Source organism: Conger conger, chromosome 2, assembly GCF_963514075.1.
Source record: "Conger conger chromosome 2, fConCon1.1, whole genome shotgun sequence".
Classification (NCBI taxonomy): Eukaryota; Metazoa; Chordata; class Actinopteri; order Anguilliformes; family Congridae; genus Conger; species Conger conger.
This window is the reverse complement of record NC_083761.1, coordinates 84,044,889-84,070,582: the sequence shown is the minus strand read 5'-3', so window position 1 is coordinate 84,070,582 and position 25,694 is coordinate 84,044,889. Positions and strand designations below refer to the sequence as shown.

The window sequence follows — 25,694 nt, the reverse complement described above, 5'->3', positions numbered from 1 at the left end:
ATCGAGAAAAAAATGTGTGCAGCTCCTAAATTGTCGAATGTTAATTCAACTTTTATTCAAGCAGAGTAGGACATTCATGTCCAACGGAGACCTTGCGTACTACTGTAAGAGTTGACTCAACACTGAACAGTGTACTGGATGTTTTCTGACACCATCTACTTTGATTTGTTTGTTCAATGCTTGCACTTGTTCAGTAAATCTACAGCAGTCAACAGAGATCTGATAATATAATAATTATTAGCATTGTACGGTCTGTATATTTGATATTCATAGATATTACATTTTACATTATTCATTCATTCATAACCTGAGCATAAATATTCACTTTTCAGTTTAGAGGGTGGTTAATGGTTATTCATATTCACATTTTATTTCGTTCATAAGTAAATTATGGAAAATGTCACCAGGAACTTGTAGTGCATAAAAGTCTACAGTAAATCACACAAGATTGTCTCTTCTACAAACTACAGCACCGGGTCTTATCTGCGCTACACTCTGTTACCAGACTCAGGTTTGACTCGGTGCTGCTGCTTTCACGTGTAATTTGATTCAGAAATACATTGCTCTTTAAATTCATGTTTGGTTTGGCTTGCCACGCCGGCGTAAAGGTAGCAAAAGAAAAAACGCTGCTATAGTGGGCGCCGGGTCAAGCAAATGCGCGTCATGCAAATCCGCGCAGAGAACGAGAAACGCAGCTGCACCGGGGCATCGGCGAGCTGCAGGTGACGGTTCTTTGCGGTTGAGTTTCGGTTCTGTTTGCACAATCTCGGGTGCTATTTCGGGACCTGGGTGTTACTTCATGTTTCTATCCACAGAACGATCTGCTTGCTGAAGCCTAACTGCCCGCATGCACCGTCGCGTTTCCTTATTCTCCGCTACTCACAGCTGTGAGAAACGACCCTGAACCCAAGACCAAACTCAACCCCGTTTTTACTAATTGTTAGCGACATGAGTCCGTAAACCAAATAAAATAAACCCAAATAAAATGACCCGTCCACCACACAAGCCGCCGTGCAGTGGCTATTTAGTAGGTAGGCTACGGAAGCGCGTGTAGGCTACTTCTTGATGCTGCATGGACCAAGGCTACACTGCAAAAAATAAAATAAAAGATTAATTCGATAAACATATACTTAAATTTTTTACACGTATATATTCAAAGGTTTTCAAATAAACCTAAAACGTTTTAACGTGCCTATTTTATTCAGATTTTATGACCGGTTTTACAGGCCAACCGTTGAAATATACACAAAAATATTGTCATAGACTGATTTCCCATTGTCTTCCAAATTACTAGCCTTTTATCCATAAATATGAAATGGATAAATTCAAATGTGGGGCGCCTGTGTGGGTAAGTGCCACCAGAATCATTCACAAAGAAATCTCACAATAACACTGCACAGTACATTTCAATAGCAAATTGGTACAGGACCTTGCATAGCATCATGTCTGTTACATTTTTACTATTTAATCCTACCAAATAAAAAAAAGGAAAAATCATACAGTATCAATTTTAAAGAAATGTCAAACACTGTGTCAAATTGACCCCAAACATAATAGGAGGGTTAATTGGGAATACCTAAAATAAATACAGTATAGGTGAATAAATGTAGGCTTATATGTAAATAAAATGACACCAATGACCTGCAGGCTATACTAGAGAAATGTATCTCTTTGGAAAGTTAATACTATCTAGGTTAATTTATGTGATATGAAATTGAAAACATAAAAGAGGGAGTTATTAACCTTTTGGTTGATGACCCTCTGGGTCTCATAGCCATGGATGTCATTTTTAGAGCTAATCTATGCTATGATTTTAATTCCTGATGTAACATAATTTAGCAGTTTGAGCAGAGATGGTCGTTTCAACCAATTAGGTGGGTAATCAGATTAAAACTTGATATGCTGAATTAATCATTACTTATACCCTTTTTATGAATCAATTAATGATCAAATATTAAGATACACAATTATATGTGTACTGTGCTTCCAAACAAAAATAACAGAACAATATTGCAACAATAATGATAGGCCATTACTAGACTTTAAAGGTGAACTACCTTCTCAAAAGTTTAGGGTAGATGTGGTTGTATGTAATGTATTTAAGTAGTTTATTGTTTTGTTGTGACTGACTGTAATTAATTCTGTGTATCTCGATAAGGCACAAAGATATGTTCAGCTTTTCAATCTACACATGGACACAGCTTCAGGAAATGCGTAGATAAACAATAATAAATAAACGAAATGAAAAACATGAGCTAAAAACCTCAATTTGAATAAATCACTTAACTTTGATGGAGTAAGTTCAGTGTGAGATTCGATGAGCTCATGCATTTTTAGTCACAGCACAGCTGGAGGCTTCACCTCCCACACCCTAATTTGAATAGAGGTGATTAAACCCCAAATGTATATTCATGAAAGTATCAGTAATCATTTGAAACTATGCGGTGGCTTACATTTGTCTACATCGATGTGAGATATTACGATCGAATTGTTGGAAGTGTTTGATTGCGGTTATTGCTGCTAAAGGTGGTGCAACCAGTAATTAAGATCATTGGGGCAGTCACTTTTTCACAGAGGGTATATGCGTGCTTGATAACTTTTTTCATTAAATAAATTAAATAGTCATTTTAAAAGGTTTAAAATTAAGTTGAACGTATATTTTATGTATTATACAGTATATCCAATGTTTACATTTTGTATAAACATCTGAAACCAGTCAGTGTGACAAATATGCCGTATTCGTGAGTATATTTTTATACGCAGTATGTATACATTTATGTATATTTATATACAATATGTACATTGAGCTCCATAATATTTGGGACAAAGGCATGCTGTAATTTTGTTTCTTGATTTGCCTATGTAATCCACATATTTTGATTATAATTTATGATTTTATTATTTGTTTTTATACATTTTGGCTTCAGCATATACAGCACTTTATACATACACCTCCCCGCCCACTCCCCCCCCCTCCCCCACATTTCAGGGCACCATAAAATTTGCAACATATTAATGTAAATGAGATTAGTCGTGTTTGCATATCCTTTGTATGTGAGCCATAGACATCACCAGGTGTGAGTTTCTCTAGCTCCTGCTTGTTTCAGGGGCTAATTGCCTCAGGTTTCTCCTCAGCTTGTGGTTTCAGGTCAAGTGAATGACTTGGTAAGTCAAGAATCTTCCTGTTTTTTGGCTTAGAAAAACACTTCTGTTGCTTCAGCACTATGTTTGGAATCACCGAGGGATCACTGGGATAGCCTGTAGCCTAGTATCTAAGCTACATGACTGGGACAGCCTGTAGCCTAGTATCTAAGCTACATGACTGGGACAGCCTGTAGCCTAGTGGCTAAGCTACATGACTGGGACAGCCTGTAGCCTAGTGTCTAAGCTACATGACTGGGACAGCTTGTAGCCTAGTGGCTAAGGTACATGACTGGGGCAGCCTGTAGCCTAGTGGCTAAGGTACATGACTGGGGCAGCCTGTAGCCTAGTGGCTAAGGTACATGACTGGGGTAGCCTGTAGCCTAGTGGCTAAGGTACATGACTGGGGCAGCCTGTAGCCTAGTGGCTAAGGTACATGACTGGGACAGCCTGTAGCCTAGTGGTTAAGGTACATGACTGGGGCAGCCTGTAGCCTAGTGGTTAAGGTCCATGACTGGGGCAGCCTGTAGCCTAGTGGCTAAGGTACATGACTGGGGCAGCCTGTAGCCTAGTGGCTAAGGTGCATGACTAGGGCAGCCTGTAGCCTAGTGGCTAAGGTACATGACTGGGGCAGCCTGTAGCCTAGTGGCTAAGGTGCATGACTAGGGCAGCCTGTAGCCTAGTGGCTAAGGTGCATGACTAGGGCAGCCTGTAGCCTAGTGGCTAAGCTACATGACTGGGACAGCATGTAGCCTAGTGGCTAAGGTACATGACTGGGACAGCCTGTAGCCTAGTGTCTAAGCACTAGGCACCTGGAAGGTTGATGGTTCAAGCCCGGGTGTCACCACAATAAGCTCCACAAGGCCGTTGGTCCATTGAGCAAGGCCCTTAACCCTGCATTACTCCAGGGGGGTTGTCCCCTGCTTAGTCTAATCAACTGTAAGTCAGTTTAGATTTTTTTTTTTTATATATATATTTACAAGATTTATGTGTTCGTGACTCTTCTCCACAGAGGACCTCACAAGCATATGTACAGTGGCTACACTGCAAGATGCACAACTCTAAAAACAGGATTACAGTCTGCTAAGAAGCACCTGCACTGTTCAGTCAAAAAGCCAGCAGAGCTCTGGAAAAAACCTGTTGTGGACAGCTGAGACCAAGACTGACTTGCATCAGAGTGATGGCAAGAGCAAAGTGCGGTGTCTAAAAGGAATGGCTCGACAACCAAAGCAGCCCACACCGATCTGTGAAACATGGTGGTGGGGGTGTCATAGGTGCTGGCTCACGTGCCTTTGTCAATAATGTAACAGCTGGTAGCAGCAACAGAGTTAAATCTGAAGTGTACTGGAACATTTTCTCTGCTCAAGTTCAATCGAATGACAAAATTGGACGGTGCTTCATCCCACAGCAAGGCAATGATCCCAAACATACACCAGTGCTCTCTTCCTTCTTAATGATGATGTTCCAATTAGTTTGTTTTTCGGGAAGGCAATTGTTTGCCCCATGATGGGTCAACCTCATAATGGCTACCTTGACTGTCATTGGCCAAATTCTGGTCCTCATGTTGACAAACGCCAAAGGCTCCAAAGGCAATCAAAAGCCTAGAATCAAGACAAGATTAGACACTGAAAGCTTTCTTTTCCCTGCACCGAGTAAGTGAGTGAATACACCCGACAAATCAGAAACAACTGAGAAGCCAACTGTCCAATTGCTTGTGGTCCCCTAAAATGAAGGGACTATGAATAAAAACGGTTGTAATTCATGCATGGATCAGCGTATATGGTGGTAAATACTCTGAAATTATAGGTGACAGTCGAAGACTCACATAGATTGTTTCATTTCAAATCGAACGTGGTGGAGTATGGAGCCAAAAGAACATGAATTGTACCACTGTCCAAATACTTACGGACAAATATTTGTCCAATTAGTGTTGCATTTATGGATCCAATATATATGAAATTATAATAAAATACAAAAACAAAAATGTTTGTCTTTTTCAAAGACAGGCAAGCGACATGTTTTATTTGAAATATTTGGAGTTACAGTGAAATATGTACAGAGTAACATCACAGGATATCATATTATTTTGTCATTTACAAACACAGAGGACTGTTTCAGTAGAAAATCATGCTTATATAAGATCATGTCATGTCTATAAGAGATATTTGCACTAGCAGAACACACACACACACACACATAAGCACACAACCAGGTTTCTTCTTGTGTGTCTCTCATTTCACCTGTAATGAGAGAAGAACATATATATTAGTACATGACAAACAAACTGTGTACTTTGTCACAATTGAATGAACAATACAAGCTGACACTTCCTCACAAAAAAATGCTTTATTTACGTCAATATTTAGTATTTCCATGTCTATTTAAACAGAAAATGACTGACTATTGCCGTCAAACCTATAGTTATGTGTTCAGTTGCACACACAAACACATAGGCCATACTTTTTTCGGAAACACAGATTTACTGTTTTTGACTGATTTTGTCTGTAAAAATAAGGCTTATCATCATCATCAACAGCGTTGTTTTGAGCCAGTCCCCACGATTTCAGATTTTTCATGAAGAAAAATTATTACATTTCAGGATCTAACAACAAGATTTGGGATGCTTTACCCAACCCCAAAGCTTATAATAAGAAAATAATTGGCTTAGAATGACTATGCACTGAGAAAAATGGTTTTATCGTTCAAAAAAGATAGAAATGGTAAGTAATTATATTGATTTCACCATACACATAGTGTAATCATTGAAACGGTGGTATTATCTTCCACTATCAGGTCAACTACAAGGAGTATAAAGCGACAACACATAGCCCATTCATTATGGTTAATTTCTGCGAAATCTACGGTTGCTCAAATCGAGCTGATCGGGCGAGATAGTCGTTTTTTCGTTCGACAAAGATTATTTACCCACCAGAGAAAAGAAAAGCGAAGGTTGTCAAGAGAAATAAGAGCATGGTGGATTGGTAATATAAGTAGGCAAGATTTTGAGTATATACGAGTTTGCTCGCATCCGTTTATCACTGGAAAGCTTACTTTTAATGCGCAGTATCATATAACTTCCTCACATTCAGCATGAGCCAGTTTTACCAAGCGTCTAGTCCAAACTACCGAGCTACGAGCTACTCGACGATAAAATTAGCTGATAAATGTTGTGTGGTATAAATGCAAAATTCCACGGTGTTACGGAAAAATGATGCTGTTTGCAGAAAATATTTTAACGTTAGCCCATGTGATTACACCTACTGAGTGTAGGTGTAGGCTATAGGACTGTTAGCTAGTTACGTTGTTATCCTTCTTAGTTGTTTTCCGTGTTGTCACCGATTTCATGTTAGTAATGCATAAATCAAGAGTATTAGTAGGATTTCAAGTTATAGCGAACTAAGGCTACGTATGAACTGAAGTACAGCTGGTGCAGAGGGTTGCTCGACAGAGACGTCCCACTCATAATATCTTTGTTTTCTTCGGTTAAAGGTCAACCATCCAACCTTTATATGTAAACTGATATTGACTGGGCACCATCATGATCATTTTTAATGGATGCCATCTCATGTCGGTCTAGTTTAACACCTGTGTTTGACCATGTAAATGAATGGGTTGCTATGGGTTGCTATAGGTTGCTATGGCCGCTTGTCCTCCAACGCGTCAGTCTTGTCACGTGATTAAGAACGATCCATACTGTAGGCTAGCTATATTTCTCAAGCTGAAAAGGAGCTTGTTATTTGATATGTTTGGTCATTTAAATTCCAGGAGTGTTTGCAGTTCATCTGTTTGTTTGTTTTTTAAACAAAATGGAGAAGATTTTCAAGAAGTGAAAAAAGCCTTCACTGTCTATCAAAGTTAGCTCTAAGTCAAACCATGGGGTAGATCCGTAAGTAGCTACTGAGTTCACTTGAGTGTATTAGTGTCCATATGGAGTGAACCATTTAGGAATTGCAGTCTTTAAAATTGCGTTATTGTCCCGAAACTTAAGTACTCATTAACTGCATATAATGCAGCTACAGACTAATATTTACGTTTAGCAAAGGCTCGTGAACAGAATGGTAGCCTATTCACCAGTTGTTGGGCTCTCCTCAATAAGATTTAAGACATACTTTATTGAACCCCTCGGGGTAATTTGTCCTCTGCATTTGACCCATCCTAGTTAGTTAGGAGCAGTGGGCAGCATCCACAGTGTAGCACCTGTGGACCAACTCCACTTTCTTGGTCAAGGAGTAGGCTACACAGAAGCTGACATGCATGTCTTCAAGCAGGGCTTAAAGTTCTCAGGCACGGTGGCGAATTTCCGGCGTTTGGCCGTTTTTTCCACAAAACAATATTCTCGAAAAATAAAAGAATTAAAAAATATATATACAATAAAAGAGAAAATAAGACAACAACTCCCTGACCAAGTCAAGATAATACATAACTTTGCAAATTGTCCCCTAAAATTAGAGTATATACAGGAAGAATTTAATTTCGCGTAATCTATCAATATGATAACATCCCTTCTTTTGCAACACAAAGTCCTAAATGTCATAACGCGATCCCACGTGTCTTTGTTTTTGTTCTGGATGCGTCCTATCCAATCACATTAAAAAATGAAAATCGATTACATTACATTACACGGCATATTACAAGAAATAAGAAGTCCGACGTCGAACAGCGGTATTTGCCGGTTTAAAATAACATCCCATATCAAATTGGAAAATGACTAATCGTAACTCCATGTAATAACAGCATAACTTGTGTAATATTTCGCAAATTAACCTAATTGTTTTGTCATAGTATTGCGAAACCATGACTTTTGCACTTCTATCTGTCGACATTTATAAGTAAACTAGCGTAGTTATATTTAGAGTAGCCTACTTTACATTCAACGAATAACCGCCACGTTAGCTACCGCCTTAAAAGAGGAATTTCAGATTATTCTGAACAATTTAGCCACAGAATTGTATCTTGCTTTAAGCCCTGTTTAAGGAAACCGTGCGTGTTGCCCATCCTGCCCCGGGTTACCTATGTGGTTACCTTGATGGCAGTAGCTCCGATGCTGTAGAACAGAGAGATGAGGAAGAGGAAGATGAAGGCAATGGCAGTGTCGGCTGCGCCGGAGTCATCCTCCACATCAATGGAGTTGCAGTCTTCTGAAAGGAAGGAGACAGCATTAGAACCGTCGCATGGTTCATTGGTTCATTATTTTAAAAGACCATTGTTTCTTCTCCTTAGCTTATTGTTAGTGCTAAGTGCTTATTTCATAACTTTTGTTGTCCCAATGGTTTAAGGTAAAATAATAATAATAATAATAATAATAATAATAATAATAATAATAATAATAATAATAATAAACACTCCATTGCTTTCCTTTTTTAAAGTGCCAATCCAGCATAAACAGCCTATTTGATACCTGGCAAATATAATTTTTGTAGCAGTATCGATTCAACGTGGCTGCATTCCAAAATTTCTCATTTATATGCTGTTTTAAACTTGTCCGTGTTTCCAACAGGGGAGGGGATGGGCATGTTCTCCATTTATTAAGCCTCTGGTGCCGAATATACCCACTGAGGTGCATTCATCTATGCACTTACCCTGGCCAAATTATACAATTTTGGACAGCATTCTGAAAACTTTGGAAATTTCTTCACACTGAATTGCTCCCCAGGGACATTTTGCTTTCGGAGCCCCACAGAAGATGATATGCTTTATTTTATAATTAATTCCTAGTCATCCCCAGGATCCGGTATTGGAACCCAGTGTGCATGCCCTGGTGCCAGAAACATGACCTCCATTAACTGCCTTCATGCCATTGATTAGTTCCTATAGGAATTCATGGAACCGGTAAGCAGAAGCTGTCTCCATTTCTTATACCATGTCGATGGTTTCCAGCAATGTTTCCATTGACAATCAAATGTTTTTGGATTGTTATAGCGGTGAGATGTTGCTCCTCGTGTATTTTCAATTGGGCACGGTGGAGAAGGTTACGTAATCGCCCTTTGGTCGGCCATGTAGAATGTAGCTTAGCTTTAAAGAATGACTATAACTGTTCTGATTGACACGGTTCTCCAGCTAAAATACTGTCACCCACAGTGGCCCACATAATCCAAGTAGTAATCCATGATGTAATGTTTGTTGCCTTTATAATTATTCCTCAGTTTTATGATATGGCGCAGTCTCAGACTTCCAGATAAATAAATACAATAAAATTAATCGTTTTTCTAAATCCTTTAAAATAAACTACGACATTTGGACATTTGTTTGTAAAAAAAAATGCTTTTCATCAAATGAGTTTAAAAAAATGGTGTAAATTTAAAAAGCATCTTGCGCACTGCTGCATCTTGCGCACTGCTGTATTGTTACCATGCGCACGCGTTGTCAATGGCTATTACCCGTTAGCTACTTCGTACAGTTGTATATCACTGTAAATATCTTTATTGTTGTTATCGTTGGTGTTTCCACTCGTAATTCCAAAAGTTATTTGAGTGTTTGTTTTAACGGTAGCTTTAACGGTAGCTTTGACTCGCCTGGGACTTGTTGTGGAACCAAGAGCAATGCTGTATATGGCCAGCAGTGTTAGCTTTTTGTTAGCGAAATAATACTTTTGGTTGGAAGTCGGCATCAGAATTCAGTGGACCCTGTACCATGAAATGTGTCTGCGTGAAGTATTAAACACCAGTCAGTCTTCCGTTAACATATTTTCCCATTCTTTTTAAGGTTTTGATCTGGGTTGCGTCAGGCCTAGGGCTTTTCGTTTTGGTCATGTCGTAAGAAATTAGTTCTCTCAGACAGTCCATCTCACTGAGAGAAGTTTCATCTGGGCAAAATACATTATTTTTAATGTCAAACCAAGCTTCAAAATACGCGTTGGTGGTGAATAATAACTAAAAATTAGTGTTCTGACATTCAGTGGCTTCGCTACATCACTCTGGATGGCAAGTGATTAATCTTCCTCTGCAAGCTCTTAAAGAGGAAATACTAATAATTAACTACTTGTATGGTTGACTGATAAGTGTGTGATTTATCAACCGTTGTAGAATGGGCCTCTGAAGAGATTGAATTGCTATCTTGCTTGAGTGTTGAAAAGTTCCTCAGCTCATGACAAACGGTGTATCGATTGAACCCCAAAGAGTTTCATCGAATCGCTTTCGCATCGGCAGTTTGGGTCTTTTTGTTGCAGTAAGGGAACCTCCTTCTTTACGAGGACAGAGCTTTTGGAGCTTTTAACGATGGCTTTCCTGGCGTCTTCCTTGCTGGACGTTCACACGTACTCCTGGCAGACCTTCTCCTTTAGTCTCTCGCGTGGAGTATTTATGACAACCAGAGCTCTCTTTTGCTCTTTTTTTTGTTATTGTTATTTTATTCTTTTTGGTTTCCATCACCTGGCTTCTGAAGAACCTGTTTGGCGAACCAGAGAGATGGTAGAACCTGCACTGCTCTTACGAAAGACTTAGACACAGAGTCGATAGAGGACGCAGACCAAGAGACACATGAACGGGGACACAGCGGTTTGTTGAGCGAACAGCACGGTAAAAGCATGTCCCGGCTACCTTTCCAGCCCCTTTTCTCTGTGTTATAGGCGGAATGGCAGAGAACCCCAAGGACACAACTGACTGTGGATGAACTGACTCACGGAGGAGGGGAGCTGTGTGGCAGGTATAATGTTCTTTAATATATTTAATATTATATTCTTTAATATGTATTATAATTTAATATCTTTCCCATCTAAAATGTGCCTCTCACTCATAACCATTTGTCTCTAATTAGTTTAAACTCCTTTTGTTAAGCTGACCTAAATGTTATTTTTCCTAAAGCAACAATTTGTTGTTTTTCTTTCTCATTCTGTGCATCATTTTTATGATAGCTTTTCTTATATAAATAAATGGTAGCATTTCATAATGTGCAACATAGAACATGCAAGGCTTTATCTAAAGTACCAATTCACCATCCTGTGAATTGCAGTATGGTAGACAAGGCTGGGCTTACAACTGCTAATGCTGAGAACCAGCTCCTAGCCTTTTCCTCTCTGTGGGCTAAAACAGGTGGCATGACCCTCACCTCTCACCACATCACCTCATGAATCAGACCCAAGTGTTAAACAAATCATAATAATGTTTAAGAGTGCTGCATGTCTTTCACGTTTTACCCTGCAATGTAAAAGCTAGATTCTAGCAGTATCTTCACGGAGTGAGCCCTTGTCTCGGCTCTGAGGGCTATGGCGGGATGTTTGCATTACCTTGACCGCCCACCCCAGATTAGAACATGTAAACCACACAGACTGCACAGACATGCCTCTTTTTTATTCATTTATTTTTATTGTCATTTTGTTTCTGCATTTTTAAAAACTTTAAAGATAGAGAGGCACACTCAGACAGACAGACAGACACTGCAGTCAGACTGAACCAGGCACAAAGGAAGGACAGGTACAGGAACGGGAGCGTGCGTTGTCAAGCCGGGCTGTTGCCAGAACGACACATATCAAAGCTAACGGTGGAGGCCTTCTGGGAGATGCTGTCGATGGTCCTGACTACTGCTCTGTTTTCGTTGTTGGACACAGACTCATGGTGTACCGCACAGCCGTACACGGTGCCCTTCTCCCAGTCCTCAATGCTGACAGACAGCTGGCTGTACGCAGAGTATAGACTATCCATTTCAACCGCCTTGCTGGTCTGGAACTTTGGTCTATCCATGGACACGTCGTCGGCAAACCAAGAGAATAGCACCTCCTTGGGGTAGAATCCTTTAGCGTAGCAGACCAGGGTCACTTTTCTGGTGCTAGCCCTTTCGGTTGGGATCATTATAAACACGGTGGGGCGCTGCATCTCACGTCCTGAAAATATGCGATGCTGGTTATGACTTTGGTTAAACTCAGTGCTTACAGCACTGCTGTGAAGGGCGCACAAGATCAAAGCCTGAGGCAAAGAATCAACAACACCTGTCTCCGTACAAGGGAAAGTTTCACATGTCTGATTATTGTGAGCAAGGCCCTTAACCCCACTTTGCTCCAGGGGGGATTTGTCCCCTGCTTAGTCTAATCAACTATAAGTTGCTTTGGATAAAAGCGTCAGCTAAATAACAAATTATTATTCCTATTATTATTATTATTGTTGTTGTTGTTATTGTTAACGGCAAGTGTGTTTGCATTGCACTGAATTCAGTTACGGTGCAATTAATTACTGTGTATATTCCCCTGTGTTTTGTGAAATCATAAACCTATATTTTACTTTGGGGCATCAAAGAAACCCTTTCACCGTCACCATTTCCTACATAAATGTGTATTATTCTTTTGCGTTGTGTCGTATAAAGACGGTTTTATAGATATAATCCATTATCGGATTAATCTACAAGACCCAAGTCCTTATCTTTATTAGCACTTGAAACTGATTCTTAGCAATTAAAACTGTGCTTCCCTCGAACGGTCTTTCAGTGCACTTGTCCCCGGTTATGGGTATGCACTTTGCACTTTGTTGTACGTCACTGGATAAGAGCGTCTGCCAGATGCCTTTAACGTAATGTAATGAAGAGTAGGTTTTTTGGAATGTTTCAACTCTCAGTTTTCTAGAACCCTAGAACTAAACGAACTAAACGTGCCAGTAGTGAATCCTGCATCGGCATTAGAATGTTCAGTTAAGAACATCCTAATGACATATTTCTGACCTTATTCCTTACAGGCTTAAAATACTTGATGAAACGTGAGCTTTCATGAGTCTTTACAAACCCCAGCTACAATACTACAATGAGCTACAATGTCTGATTCATTCATCCATCACTGATTTGTGGACAGAATCAAAAGACTAGGTTATCGAAACAATAGGGGGGGGGGGGGGGTCATGTTATGAAACCCAGAAATACAACAGACAAATAAACTAGATAAAACGTGATCATAATATATATATATGTTTTGTTTTTTTCCCAAATTTGCGAAGCCTCAATCGCTTTGCAACTGCTTTTGATCAAATTGGAGCCCGGAGGAGGAACTTACCGATATCTCGACTGTAGGGCGTGGAAATTGGAGGTCCGGAACAATCGTGCATCACTATGCATGTGTACTTTGTTCCATTGGCCCAGTCGTCTTTCTTGGCTAGGAGCGTTACGATTCGGGAATTTCCCACATCTTCAGTGGAGGACACGAGGACCTTGCCATCTCCGTTTCGCCACTCAACATCGCTGACGACTCCCAATTCCCCGGTGATTTGGCATTTCAGCTCCACCCGGCCATGCAGGAACAGCTCCGTGGTGGACGGTTCGGGGATTGTCACCTGAACGGGAATTCCTCCACAATCTGTGGAGCAGGTATACAAAATGTAAGAACGCAATTTGTCACCACTGTCTTGAGTTTTTAAAGTGGCAAAACTACTGATCTGCACACAGAGAGAGCAGTGGGAATGTGAAAATGACATGCGGTACCATAAGGAATGAAAGCAGTTGCCAAAAGGCCAAGGGCCATTGTGCAGCCAAGTGAAGCCATCACAGCCGCTACACGCTTATCCAGAGTGACGTGTGTACTTTGGGGTTAATTTTATGTAAAAGGAACACTGCAAATAGAGGAAGAACCCAGTGCAGGTAGACAGACAGATAGATTGATAGATAGACAGAGATAGACAGACAGACGGATATTCAGACATACAGATTGATAAATAAACAGAGACATAGATAGTCAGAGAGACAGACGGATAGTCAGAAAGAAAGATAGACGGATTGATAGACAGAGGCATAGTCAGGTAGACAGGCAGGTAGATATATTGATAGATAGGCAGACAGAGATAGACAGACAGATACGTAGATAGACACTTTAAACGTACCGCTAGAGGGATTTTTGTAAATGGCCGTCCTTACGAAGTTTCCGCCTAGGTGTTCAATTGCACAGGAGACGTTGTCTCCAGATTTCCACTGATTTTCAGAAAGATGCAGAAAGGTGGAGGCGCTGAAGTTTCCGCTAATTTCCACCACGGGCAGGGTTGTGATGTCACCAGTCAACTTCTTGCCATTCTTGCTCCATGTAAAAGTGAGTTCCTTGGGAGAAAATTCGGTGGCAAAGCAGGCAAAGGAAGCGGTCTTGTTGTGCTTTAGCTGGTCCTCAGTCGGGATCATTAGATAAAGAGCGGCGGACTTGATTACGACTGAAAAACAAACACAAGCACGTGTATAGATGTGTGCAGACACCGCCGAAACACGGACACAAGCACAAGCATATAAATGTGGAAGCAAAAAAACCGTAACGCTTGTACGGAAAGGAAACTCGATACGTCTCAGTTATGATGGCACGTGTGGTTTGGCTGCATTGCCCGACGTGGAACCCATTGGTAGATTCACACTCAAAAATGCTCAGTGCGAAATCAACACAGCGTGCATGCGCGCTTTAAAATGTTATGTCAAATTCTGTCCAAATGGGACTCAATGAAATGTGGTTTGGGCAGAACGGATCCTTAACATTTTAGTGCATAAAAACCGGACCGGTGGGGCCCTACAGTTGAGTCAGTGAAGATAATCACACCATTTCGTAAGTTACCTAAGTACTTTTGTGTCCTTTTTTTCGACCTAGATATGACACATTTCCTTTCCTTCTGAAGCACAGTAGCGCACTACGTGTGCTAAACAAGTGGGGGGGGGGGGACAGTATCCACACATCCAGGCTCGTATCTTTAACTTCCAATAACTCACTTAAAGCGGTTTCTTTTTCGTTCTTATTTTCCCAGATGTTAGAATATAAATGCTAAATCCAAAAATACAGTAAGAATTCCTCATATCTGTTACTGAGAGTTAGAAGCAGACAGAGTACAGCTGTGAGTAATGTAACGGACTGCTGAGTGCAGCTACAGAGAAGGCAAGCAATGAACGGGCTTCGGTGTGTATGTATGTGCAATGGACAGGAGCATATTTCAGTGTGCTCATCGATTTATCTTTTTTTGGATTGATTTTCTGAGCGACTAACTTTCCTTTTCTTTGGTGGGCACCTGCAATAGTAGTCAGACCACAAGGTTTACACGCGGGCACGATGTTGTGAAAGTTAAACCGTAATCAAATCCATGTTGCCGAAACTTCAGAATCCATTATAAGGCCATGGCCAGTACAATGACTGGGTTGGGTTCAGCTAACACTTCACATTGACTCACCATTAAAAGGCAGTGTTAGTTTCCTAACAAATACAAGTTCAGTTTGGTGAGTTCAGCGATCAGTACACCAAGCTCGCCAAGTTGTATTTATGCACTTGCTTCTGTGAAGAAGCGCTTGCATTTATATGCAGGTCAAAGCTACGAACAAAAGTTAACTCAAGTATAGGTTTAATGCACTGTACAGTCATTCTAGCTGAGTGGTCAGTTGGATGTTTTTAAAAAGTTGTTATGGAAAGGTTAATAAAAAATAAATAAAAATACACATCATTAAATTTGTGGTGGATTGCTTGACATGCCCACATTGAAAAAGTGACCTAATTTCTAATTGATCATTAACGTATGTTTACTGTATCGTGCACATCCCTATTCAGCAGGACTGCAATGTGTAGCAGCCGCCTGTGGCGGTTCGCGCAGTTGCAGTTCTCTAATGAGATATTCACTGAAGCGTTAAAAGTAGCCGATGCACAATGCGGTAAGATTAAAAATTCATTTGGTAGTCCTAAACTATGATTTTCTTTTAGGCAGCACTAATATATTATTATTACTATTAGTAGTAGTAGTAGTAGTAGTAGTAGTAGTAGTAGTAGTATGTTTTACCCCCAACCACATCTGTATAATTAACATATGATTCATATTTTTGTTGAATTCTTGTCTGCATTGCATCACCGTGGAAGCAGACTACAGCGTACATTTCTGTGGGAAGGGCACACTTTATCCCTGTATGATACTTATTTATATATATTAGGCATACCCACAGAACCATACTTGCATGCACGCACACACACAAGCGCCCACACACACTTGCAAACACACACATACACACATTTTACGCAGCTTATTAAAGTATTGTACATTACATATGGATTGACCTTACGCAAAATGCAGTAAGGTCAATCCATATGTTTTGACCTTATTGACTAATACATTCAAATTCCCATTTATCAGTTTAAATTCACAATATTATGAGATTAAAAACTGATGCAATATGTTACAATTAAGGGTCAGAATATATATATATATACTAAATGTGAAAAAAATGACAAAATGATATATATATATATATATATATATATATATATATATATATATATATATCATTTTGTCATTTTTTTCACATTTAGTATTTTTCACAATGTTTTTAAAATTTTGGAAGAAATAGCACTCATATTACTTTTTATTATATACCGTCAATTGTGTATATGTTGTACGATAGCACGTGCATACACTGTAGTCGAGTGTGTGATTAGCTACATCCACCAATTTGTCCACTAAAACGTTATTTTACCTCCAGGATTTTTGCTTCGGAGAAAATACAACAATTTCAGTAATAAGCTATTTCAGTTCTCAAGCAACAGTGACATCCAACAACACCGGAAATAAAAGAAAACAAGAAAAAAAGAAAAAGAAAACAAGTACATGAGAAAAGGTCACCTACCTTTAGGTTTCTGGACTGTTGCTTTCTCGGTGGGAACACCCGGAACTGCTGCAGAACATTGGTAGGCCTTCTCATTGTTCCAGTCGGATTGTTTCACTTGCAGGTGGCTGACAGCGGTGAATTTATCGTTGTCCCGTACAGATGGATACTGAAGGAAGCGGCCCCCCAGATCACCTCCTCCGACCTGACTCCATGTGATGGCCAAATCGTCAGGCAAGAAATCTTTAGCCATGCAGGCCACTGTGACGTAGCCATTTACTGGAGTCCCACAACTAAGCAAAGGGAAGACACTTGGAGCTTGCTTAACACCTGGAGAAGAAGAAGAAGAAGAAGAAGAAGAAGAAATTTAAGAGCATAAAAAGCAAACCGCCTATTGGGCATTTACATTTCAGGCCGTTATTGTTTCTTTTTTCTTTTCTTTTTTAGTTAAGGCAAAACAGGATATTCAATTGATGTTTTGCTTATTTATTTAGAGACATTGATATGTGTTATTAGGCTACTAAAAAACGTTAAATACAGAGAATCCCCCATTTCTCTGTCATATACTGAACATTGTTATTGTAGCCTATCTGTTATTAAACATGTTTTAATATGAGAACGATTTTGCCTGTCTTACATCAGAAACAGTGACATTTTACATTCAACAGAACCCAGTCTCTTTCTATACCAAGTTGCAACATTTACAAATTTGCAAAAGTTTCGAGTAGACAGCGATGTTTTGTTAAGGGTGAAATAAATTATAATACTTTCGCCACCACCCTCCCTTTTACTCCATACATAATAAGATAAGATAGATTACACATTTTAAAATTCTGAAATATTGAAGAAATCGAATGAATGTCATTTAAGTATGCAGATACTTTACAAGCGTACAATAAAATAAGCCTGTAGCCCTATGTCAAAATAATACTTAAACCAAACTGACATACACCGGCAATATATTCCAATATTGTGTACGCCTAAAAATATACAGCCAACATTTTGAGAAATCTGTTTTTGCACAGATTTCGACTAATCCTTTCTTTAGTCGACATAAACGTACAGAGCTTTCGTCTAACAAACTGTTATTATCCACAAATACGCGGTAGCAATGTGACCAGTTGTTGCACGATGCAAGGACAAAATAGCTGTAAAAAATGATAGCACCACATCTACTGAATAAAATGAAGGTAGCAGGTTACAAGTATTTATATTGAATATATAGCCTATTACACAATGCCTGATAGTTTACATACATAAGTGCTGAACAGAAGCAATTTCGCCCAAATAAGTGCAGCCAGAAAAGTGTTCTCTTTATCTCAAAAATATAACGCGGACCCACTCGGTGCATTATAGATACATAGCTTTAATCTTACCAGATGACACGGTGACGGCGGTCCCTTTCCCCCAGTAATCGAAAGCACCGTCGCAATGATACTATTCAACAGTTACTACATGCAAAAACATGTCTAACATCTGCTTAGTCTCAGCTGGAAGCAGCATGTGTCCGCATACTTTACGCACTTTAATCCATAAGGAAATCTTGCTTTACCAAATAGTGTGTCTTCCACTGGAGACGGTCCACTTCTGAATGTTAATTAAAGTATATAAAGGAATTTTATACATTTGAAGAGCTGCCAGACGAACGTAACCTAACTCAGATCTGATTTGGATGACTTTAGTCCCCTCGAATTTACAAATATTGCTGGCGCCATCATTTTAAGTTCAGTTAAGATTCCTACATAATTCGCTGTAATTAGTTATTTTTTCACTGAATACCAAGACAAGTATAAACCTTTATTTCTGTTGCTTTCAAGGCGAATAAGCAAGCCGTAAAACTTAACAAAATAGAGTGGAAGACTAGGATACACAACTCAAACAAACGAATATCCCATATAAAAATGCATTGTAGCCTATGCTTTAAAAAAGCGTTTTCTTCTCTGAAATGGGAGTCATCACAACCGAATCCCGTCCCTTTGTTTAGGTTGCAATGCCGCACAACTGAAAATGCATCCTTTTCGCTTAACATTTCAGAAACTGAAGTAAATTTTGAAATCGAGTGCAAATTAAATTGGAGCGGGATTTAAACTATTTACCTGAACTCACAATCACCATCGTCCCTTTGCCACAGTAGTCGAAGTAGTAGTTCACAACTCGCTTTCTGGCCATTACATCGAACACAAACGTAGCTTGGTGTTCGATGTAATGGCAACAACTCAATTATTTATATAATGAGGGTTGGTTTGCGCTTACGCGTCGATTGAATAGCCTACATCTGAAACGCACAAGTAACCCAACACGAGCTAATTATTTCAGAAGTTAAATAGAAGTGTTGTGGCAATGGTATTTTACTTAGGCTCTTACTGGCTGTTTCTTTTTACAATTAACGCGACACATTGATTTTATTTAGCCTAGTTGTAATCTACAAATCGGATATCGAAATAGCTAACTCACTTTAATACGTTCAAACGCTTGGACGCTCAAAAACCGTTAGCATAGCCTATATCTTTCTAAGTAGCTACATTCTTCTTACGTTTTTTCCCCACACAGAATTTGTATTGACTATGCTATATTAAAAACATTCCGATTAATCATTAAACTTACCTGAAGTGACTGTAACTTTTGTGCCTTTCCCCCAGTAGTCGAAAGCATAGTGGTCACAGTTAACAGTCTGGCTAACGCTTCATACAATAACCGTGACAAGCCATCGCTTAAAGTATTTTTAACGAGATCTCTTTGATTTATTTATTTACCCTATAGCCTATTTTGTCGGCATAGGCGATTCAGATTAGATTAATCGGCTTGCCAATAGCTGAAGCTGCTTTCGTATTAATAAAAAATAAAAGAACAAAGAAAAATGAACTACATTCGGTTACTGCACACGGCAAAACACGGGTCTACAGTAACCGAATGTAGTTAATTTTCTCTCATTTTGGATACGTGCACATTGGGATATTTTTCGTGTATTTCTTTTTAATACAAAAGCAACTTAGCATATAGGCTATACTGACAATTCACTGTTTTCAGGTCTTCATTAATAAACGACAGTTGTATTGTTACGTTATTCGATTCCTTCTGATTTACAAAACGTTTGACTTACCTGAGGTAACTGTGACTTTTGTGCCTTTCCCCCAGTAGTCGAAGTAGTCATAGTTGTCACGGTTACTAGTCTGGCTAATGCTTCATACAAAAACCGTGACAAACGATCGTTTAAAGTCTTTTTAAGTAATTATAGCTATATGAATATCTTAGATTGCCTCTGTTTTGCCATGTAGCATAGGACCCGTGTTTTGCCTTGTCTAGTAACCGAACGTAGTTTTTCATTTTCTCTCATTTTGGATATTTTCTGTGTCATTTATTTTTGAAGATAAAAGCAACTAACATGCCTCTGAATCTAATCTGAATATACCGACAAAATCTAAATATGCTAGCTCCATAAACGCACTGTCATGCTCTTTAATGGCATGCCATCGTTCCTTCTAAAACAATTCTCCAGAAATGTGGACTTAGGCTACTCGGCAATTGAACTAAGTCTCAGGCATATTTCGATTCACGGTGCTCAGGTGTTCTTTAAACAAACGACAAGTTGTAGACTGTTACGTTATTGGATCCCTTGTAATTGATAAAAACGTTTACCTTACCTGAGGTAACTGTGACTTTTGTGCCTTTTCCCCAATAGTCGAAGGACCAGCCACTCACTTTAACACATTCAAGCGCTTGGACGCTCAAAAACCGTTAGCATAGCCTATATCTTTCTATGTAGCTACATTCTTCTGACGTTTTTTTTTCCCCACACAGAATTTGTATTGACTAGGCTATATTAAATACATTCCGATTAATCATTAAACTTACCTGAAGTGACTGTAACTTTTGTGCCTTTCCCCCAGTAGTCGAAAGCATTGTAGTCACAGTTAACAGTCTGGCTAACGCTTCATACAATAACCGTGACAAGCCATCGCTTAAGTATTTTTAACGAGATCTCTTTGATTTATTTATTTACCCTGTAGCCTATTTTGTCGGCATAGGCGATTCAGATTAGATTAATCGGCTTGCCAATAGCTGAAGCTGCTTTCGTATTAATAAAAAATAAAAGAACAAAGAAAAATGAACTACATTCAGTTACTGCACACGGCAAAACACGGGTCGACAGTAATCGAACATAGTTCATTTTCTCTCATTTTGGATACATACATTTTTCGTGTATTTCTTTTTAATACAAAAGCAACTTAGCATATAGACATGTCGATTAATCAAATCTGAATAGCATATACCGACAAATTAATAAAATAAATTAATAAAAGGGATTGAATTTTCTTTAATGTCATTCCATCTTTTAACAATCGTAAACAATTATCCAGACATGTGGATGTACTTACATCGGCTATACTGACAATTCACTGTTTTCAGGTCTTCATTAAAAACGACAGTTGTATTGTTACGTTATTCGATTCCTTCTGATTTACAAAACGTTTGACTTACCAGAGGTAACTGTGACTTTTGTGCCTTTCCCCCAGTAGTCGAAGTAGCCATAGCCGTCACGGTTAGCAGTCTGGCTAATGCTTCATACAAAAACCGTGACAAACGATCGTTTAAAGTCTTTTTGAATAATTAGGTTTTGCCTGGATAAAGAAATATCTCCTGCGGTATTGGGTAATTGCAAGAGAGTCGAACTGGCCATCGGCAGCCCAATAGTCTAGCTACCTAGTTCGGTGTTTATTAAATAGGCTATGCTATATCTTAAATTTAGACTAGATTAACCTCTGTCTTGCCATGTCGCCTAGAGCAGACCCGCGTTTTGCATTGTAGGCTATAGTAACCGAACGTAGTTTTTCATTTTCTCTCATTTTGGATATTTTCTGTGTCATTTATTTTTGAAGATAAAAGCAACTAACATGCAGATGAATCTAATCTGAATATGCCGAGAAAATCAAAATAGGCTAGCTACATAAACGAGCTGTCATGCTCTTCAATGGCATGCCATGCTTCCATCTAAAACAATTCTACAGAGATGTGGATTTAGGCTACTCGGCAATTGAACTAAATCTCAGGCATATTTCGATTCACTGTTCTCAGGTCTTCTTCAAACAAACGACAAGTTGTAGACTGTTACGTTATTGGATCCCTTGTAATTGATAAAACGTTTGACTTACCTGAGGTAACTGTGACTTTTGTGCCTTTTCCCCAGTAGTCGAAGGCCCAGTTGTCACGGTTACCAGTCTGGCTAATGCTTCATACAAAAACCATGGCAAACGATCGTTTAAAGTCTTTTAAATAATTAAGTTTTGCTTGGTTACGGAAACATCTACTGCGCTATAGGATAATTGCAAGAGAGTCGAAATGGCCATCGGCAGCCTAATAGTCTAGCAACCTAGTTTTTGAAGATAAAAGCATGCCGATGAATCAAATCTGAATATGCCTAATATGCCAACTAACTTTTCAAAATGGCAGTTGCACGATATTGGATCGGTTCTCATTGATAAAAAGTTAAATTTACCTGAGGTAACTGTGACTTTCGTGCCTTTCCCCCAATAGTCGAAGTACTCATAGCTGTCACGGTTACAAGTCTGGCTAATGTTTCATACAAAAACCGCGACAAAGCATCGCTTTTTAAAATAATTAGTTTGTGCTTGGAAGAAGAAACATCTCCTGTCTTAATTGCATATGTTCACAACACTTTGGAGTAGCCTATGTATTGCAATTACAATGATCAATCTGCCAACATAATTCTCAGTTAATTTCCTCGCATTTGGAATGACATATTTTCTATATAGGATAATTCTATATATTTTTAAAGACTAAAGCAACCAATATAATAGGCCGATAAATCAAAATAAATAAAAGGGATGCAATGGCCTTTAATGGAATAAAATGTACTCAGTTCTTCGTTGGAAAATTACATTAGTTACGTTTAACGTAAAATTGAATCTTGATTAAATGAAGAACTTACCTGAGGTAACAGTGACTTTCGTGCCTTTCCCCCAGTACTCGAAGCCACAGTTAATAGTTTGGCCAATGCTTCATACAAAAACTTGACAAACCATAAATTCTTGTATGCTTGGAAAGAGAGACTCCTGTAGATATAATTTACCTGGCCGATTCACTAAGTAGGTCTCTGCTTAAAACCAAGCATTTGTTCTGATCAATCGTCGCAGCTGTTTTACATTTGTATCTTTTTATGAAATCACGGATTTTTTTTGATGTTCTCGTTCCAAACACACTTTTTTCGCCCTTATATCTTAACTTATAGCTTCATTGTATTCAATTACCTTTAACCGATACGTAGCGGCGCTGTCGATTGCTATTGGTAGGCTATTGCATTTAACAGGCGTAATAAAAGATACAAAAAGAACAAAAACAATAATGGCACCGTGACAAATTTAAATAGAAATATACATACCAGATGATACCGTGACTTTGGTCCCCTGTCCCCAGTAGTCAAAGTAGTTGTCACAGTGATCTCTCTCAATATTCCAGCCAAACAGAAACACTTCCTGAACCCTAAACCACATGCGAATGAATGCAGGTTACATTTCGCACGTTCAATAATTGATTCGTTCATTTATGTTTTGAACACAATTTGCATTAAAAGTAAGCCTATCAATTCAAGATTTTATGTACGAACGCGATAGCAGCCTATACGACGTTGAAGGCCAGGGATATCAAGAAAGAAAGTAATTGTCTGTTGTCAATGTTAAACCCCCAGCTTGACCCTCAACATTTTATCAACTTTTGATCTTTAATCAACATTTAGCCAAAAAAAAAACAGTGATTTTTTAAAATGCAGGTTAAATAACAATGACACCATGAAGAAATGTTGAATTTTGTTTTCATTTTTTCAAATACTGCCGTATCTCCTAGAACCTTTTGGATGACATGGGTCCCATTATGTCAAGCCTAACTGATCCAACTTCAGGATGTCACAGTAAGAACATCGTACCAGCAGGCAAACATGGTGGTGGTAGTGTGATGGTGTGGGGATGCGTTTCTGCCGAGGGACCTGGATGACTTGGTATATTGAATGTTGGCTGATCATCTGTCCATGAGCTGCATTTGACGCATGTTCGGTTTCTGCAGCAAGACATTGGTCCAAAACACAAGAGCATCCACATCTGAATGGCGGAAAAAAAACCCACATTAAAGTTTGGGAATGTCTTTGTCAAAGTCCTGACATGAACCAAATAGATATGCTGTGGCGGGACTTGAACCGGGCAAAAACCTACCTGTTTATCTGAATTGTAGAAGAAATGTGGGCTAAAAACCAGAGCGATTTTAAAAACTGATATAAAATAATAGGAAATGTGTGGTTGTAGTTATTGCTGCTGAAGGTGCTGAAATTACACATTTTCACAGGGGTGATAATCAAATCAAACACCCATAAGTAAATTAAAGAATTTCAAAAATGTGTTTTGAGTTTATCAATTTGTCTAATATCTTTGTCTAATATTACATTTTTGGTAACACTTTACTTGAACCCCTTGCCATAAGGCTGACATAACACTGCCATACACATGACTTAGCAACTGTCACAAGATGGCTTAACAAATGATTGGTTTTGTCAAATTACATAAACTTGTCATAATTATTTTTGTTTTATGACAGTAACATTTATGTCATAACATTTACTGATAAAACACAACACGGTTAGTGCTGGTTCGTGCTCATGATTATTATTATTATTATTATTATTATTATTATAAAAAGAAGAAGAATTAACAGCAAGAACCAGCAAAAATCCTGAGTGTGATTGAAGTGTTGAATTCATTATATACATCACATATTTCAAAATCCTACAAAAAGATGCGTTATTCTTAGCCTAATATGTATTACCAGTGGAGTATTCTGCTAGGCACTCTTCAAAGAACTGTCCTTGGTCCTGAAGTCTCTGAAGAAGTTGAGCAAGTCTATTTGATGGTTTGGGCATCCGATTTCTGAAAGGGTGTAAAAACCCGGTTTAAATTTGTTTCTCAAGGTGGACCGTGACAACTTGGAAACAATTGTGAATTGTTTTGTTGTAGATTTTGTGCCATTACTTTGAAACTGAATGCTTTCCTTGCTCCACATAGATCCAAGTGGACAAAAATATACAGGACACAGCATGTTTCAGAACAAATTATAATTTACAATAATAATAGGCATGCAACAGTTGGTCATAAATTATTGATTGTAATGCTTTTCCATATGAAAATTCCATATTGAAATTGATTTTTAAAATATTTTCTTTCAGACACCAGAACACTGAAGACAAGAGACTACAGAAGTTTATGTCAAAGTCTTTAAGGAAGCAGATCAGAGAAGCAAGGGTTGAAACCCGGCAAACAGTTGTAGTGCAGATAAGGCAGTTCGTAATTGAGAGTTCAGGCAATGGTCGGTTATCCAGGCGAACAGAAACAACAGAGATAATCCAAAGAGTGGTCGTGGTCACAGGCGAAGGGTGGAAAACAAACGGCAGTCCAAAGAGAAACAAAATCCAAAATCAAAATCTGAAAAACCAAGTCCGAAAGCTACGGGTCAGCACAGAACAGACTGGAAATCTAAAAAGCAGTAGTCGAAAACAAAATGGGTCAAACGAGAGATCAGACAGAAATAAACACTGGAGAGTAGGACTAACGCACATGACAATCAGGCAACAAGTAAGACAAACAGAGTTTATATACAGAGCTTCTTCTTTTGTATATCGTCAGATGGCCAACTCAGTGTCATGCAGCCACGCCCTCGTCTCCGGTCCTAAGTCGAACAGGCCAGCTTCTGAGGGTGGGCTGTATAGGGGGCAGCCGGTGATTATGTGCTCGGCAGTCTGTTCAGGCTCGCCACACTCACATGCCGCACTGTCCGATAGGCCCCACTTCTTCAGAGATGACTTGAAGCGTCCGACGCCAGAGACAGTTCAGTGAGGTCCATAGATGGCGTGGCATGTCTTCTCCTTTTACACCGCCTCCTGGGTCCCGGATGTATCGTTGCATGCGGGAGGGCCCAGCCGTCTCCCACGTCTGTTTCCAGGATGCTGCCAGCCTACTTAGTCCTCAGGGATAGACTGTAGCATC

At 39.1% G+C, this 25,694-nt stretch overlaps 1 gene segment (V, D, J or C); it reads right to left on the bottom strand.

Moving 5' to 3' along the window:
* LOC133122378 (Ig mu chain C region membrane-bound form-like) overlaps positions 1-18,837 on the bottom strand; it is a 101,767-nt gene extending 82,930 nt beyond the window's left edge. The window contains 1 exon segment of the C gene segment in view: positions 18,750-18,837. Coding sequence covers positions 18,750-18,822 — 73 coding nt within the window.
* Between the last annotated feature and the right edge of the window lie 6,857 nt (positions 18,838-25,694).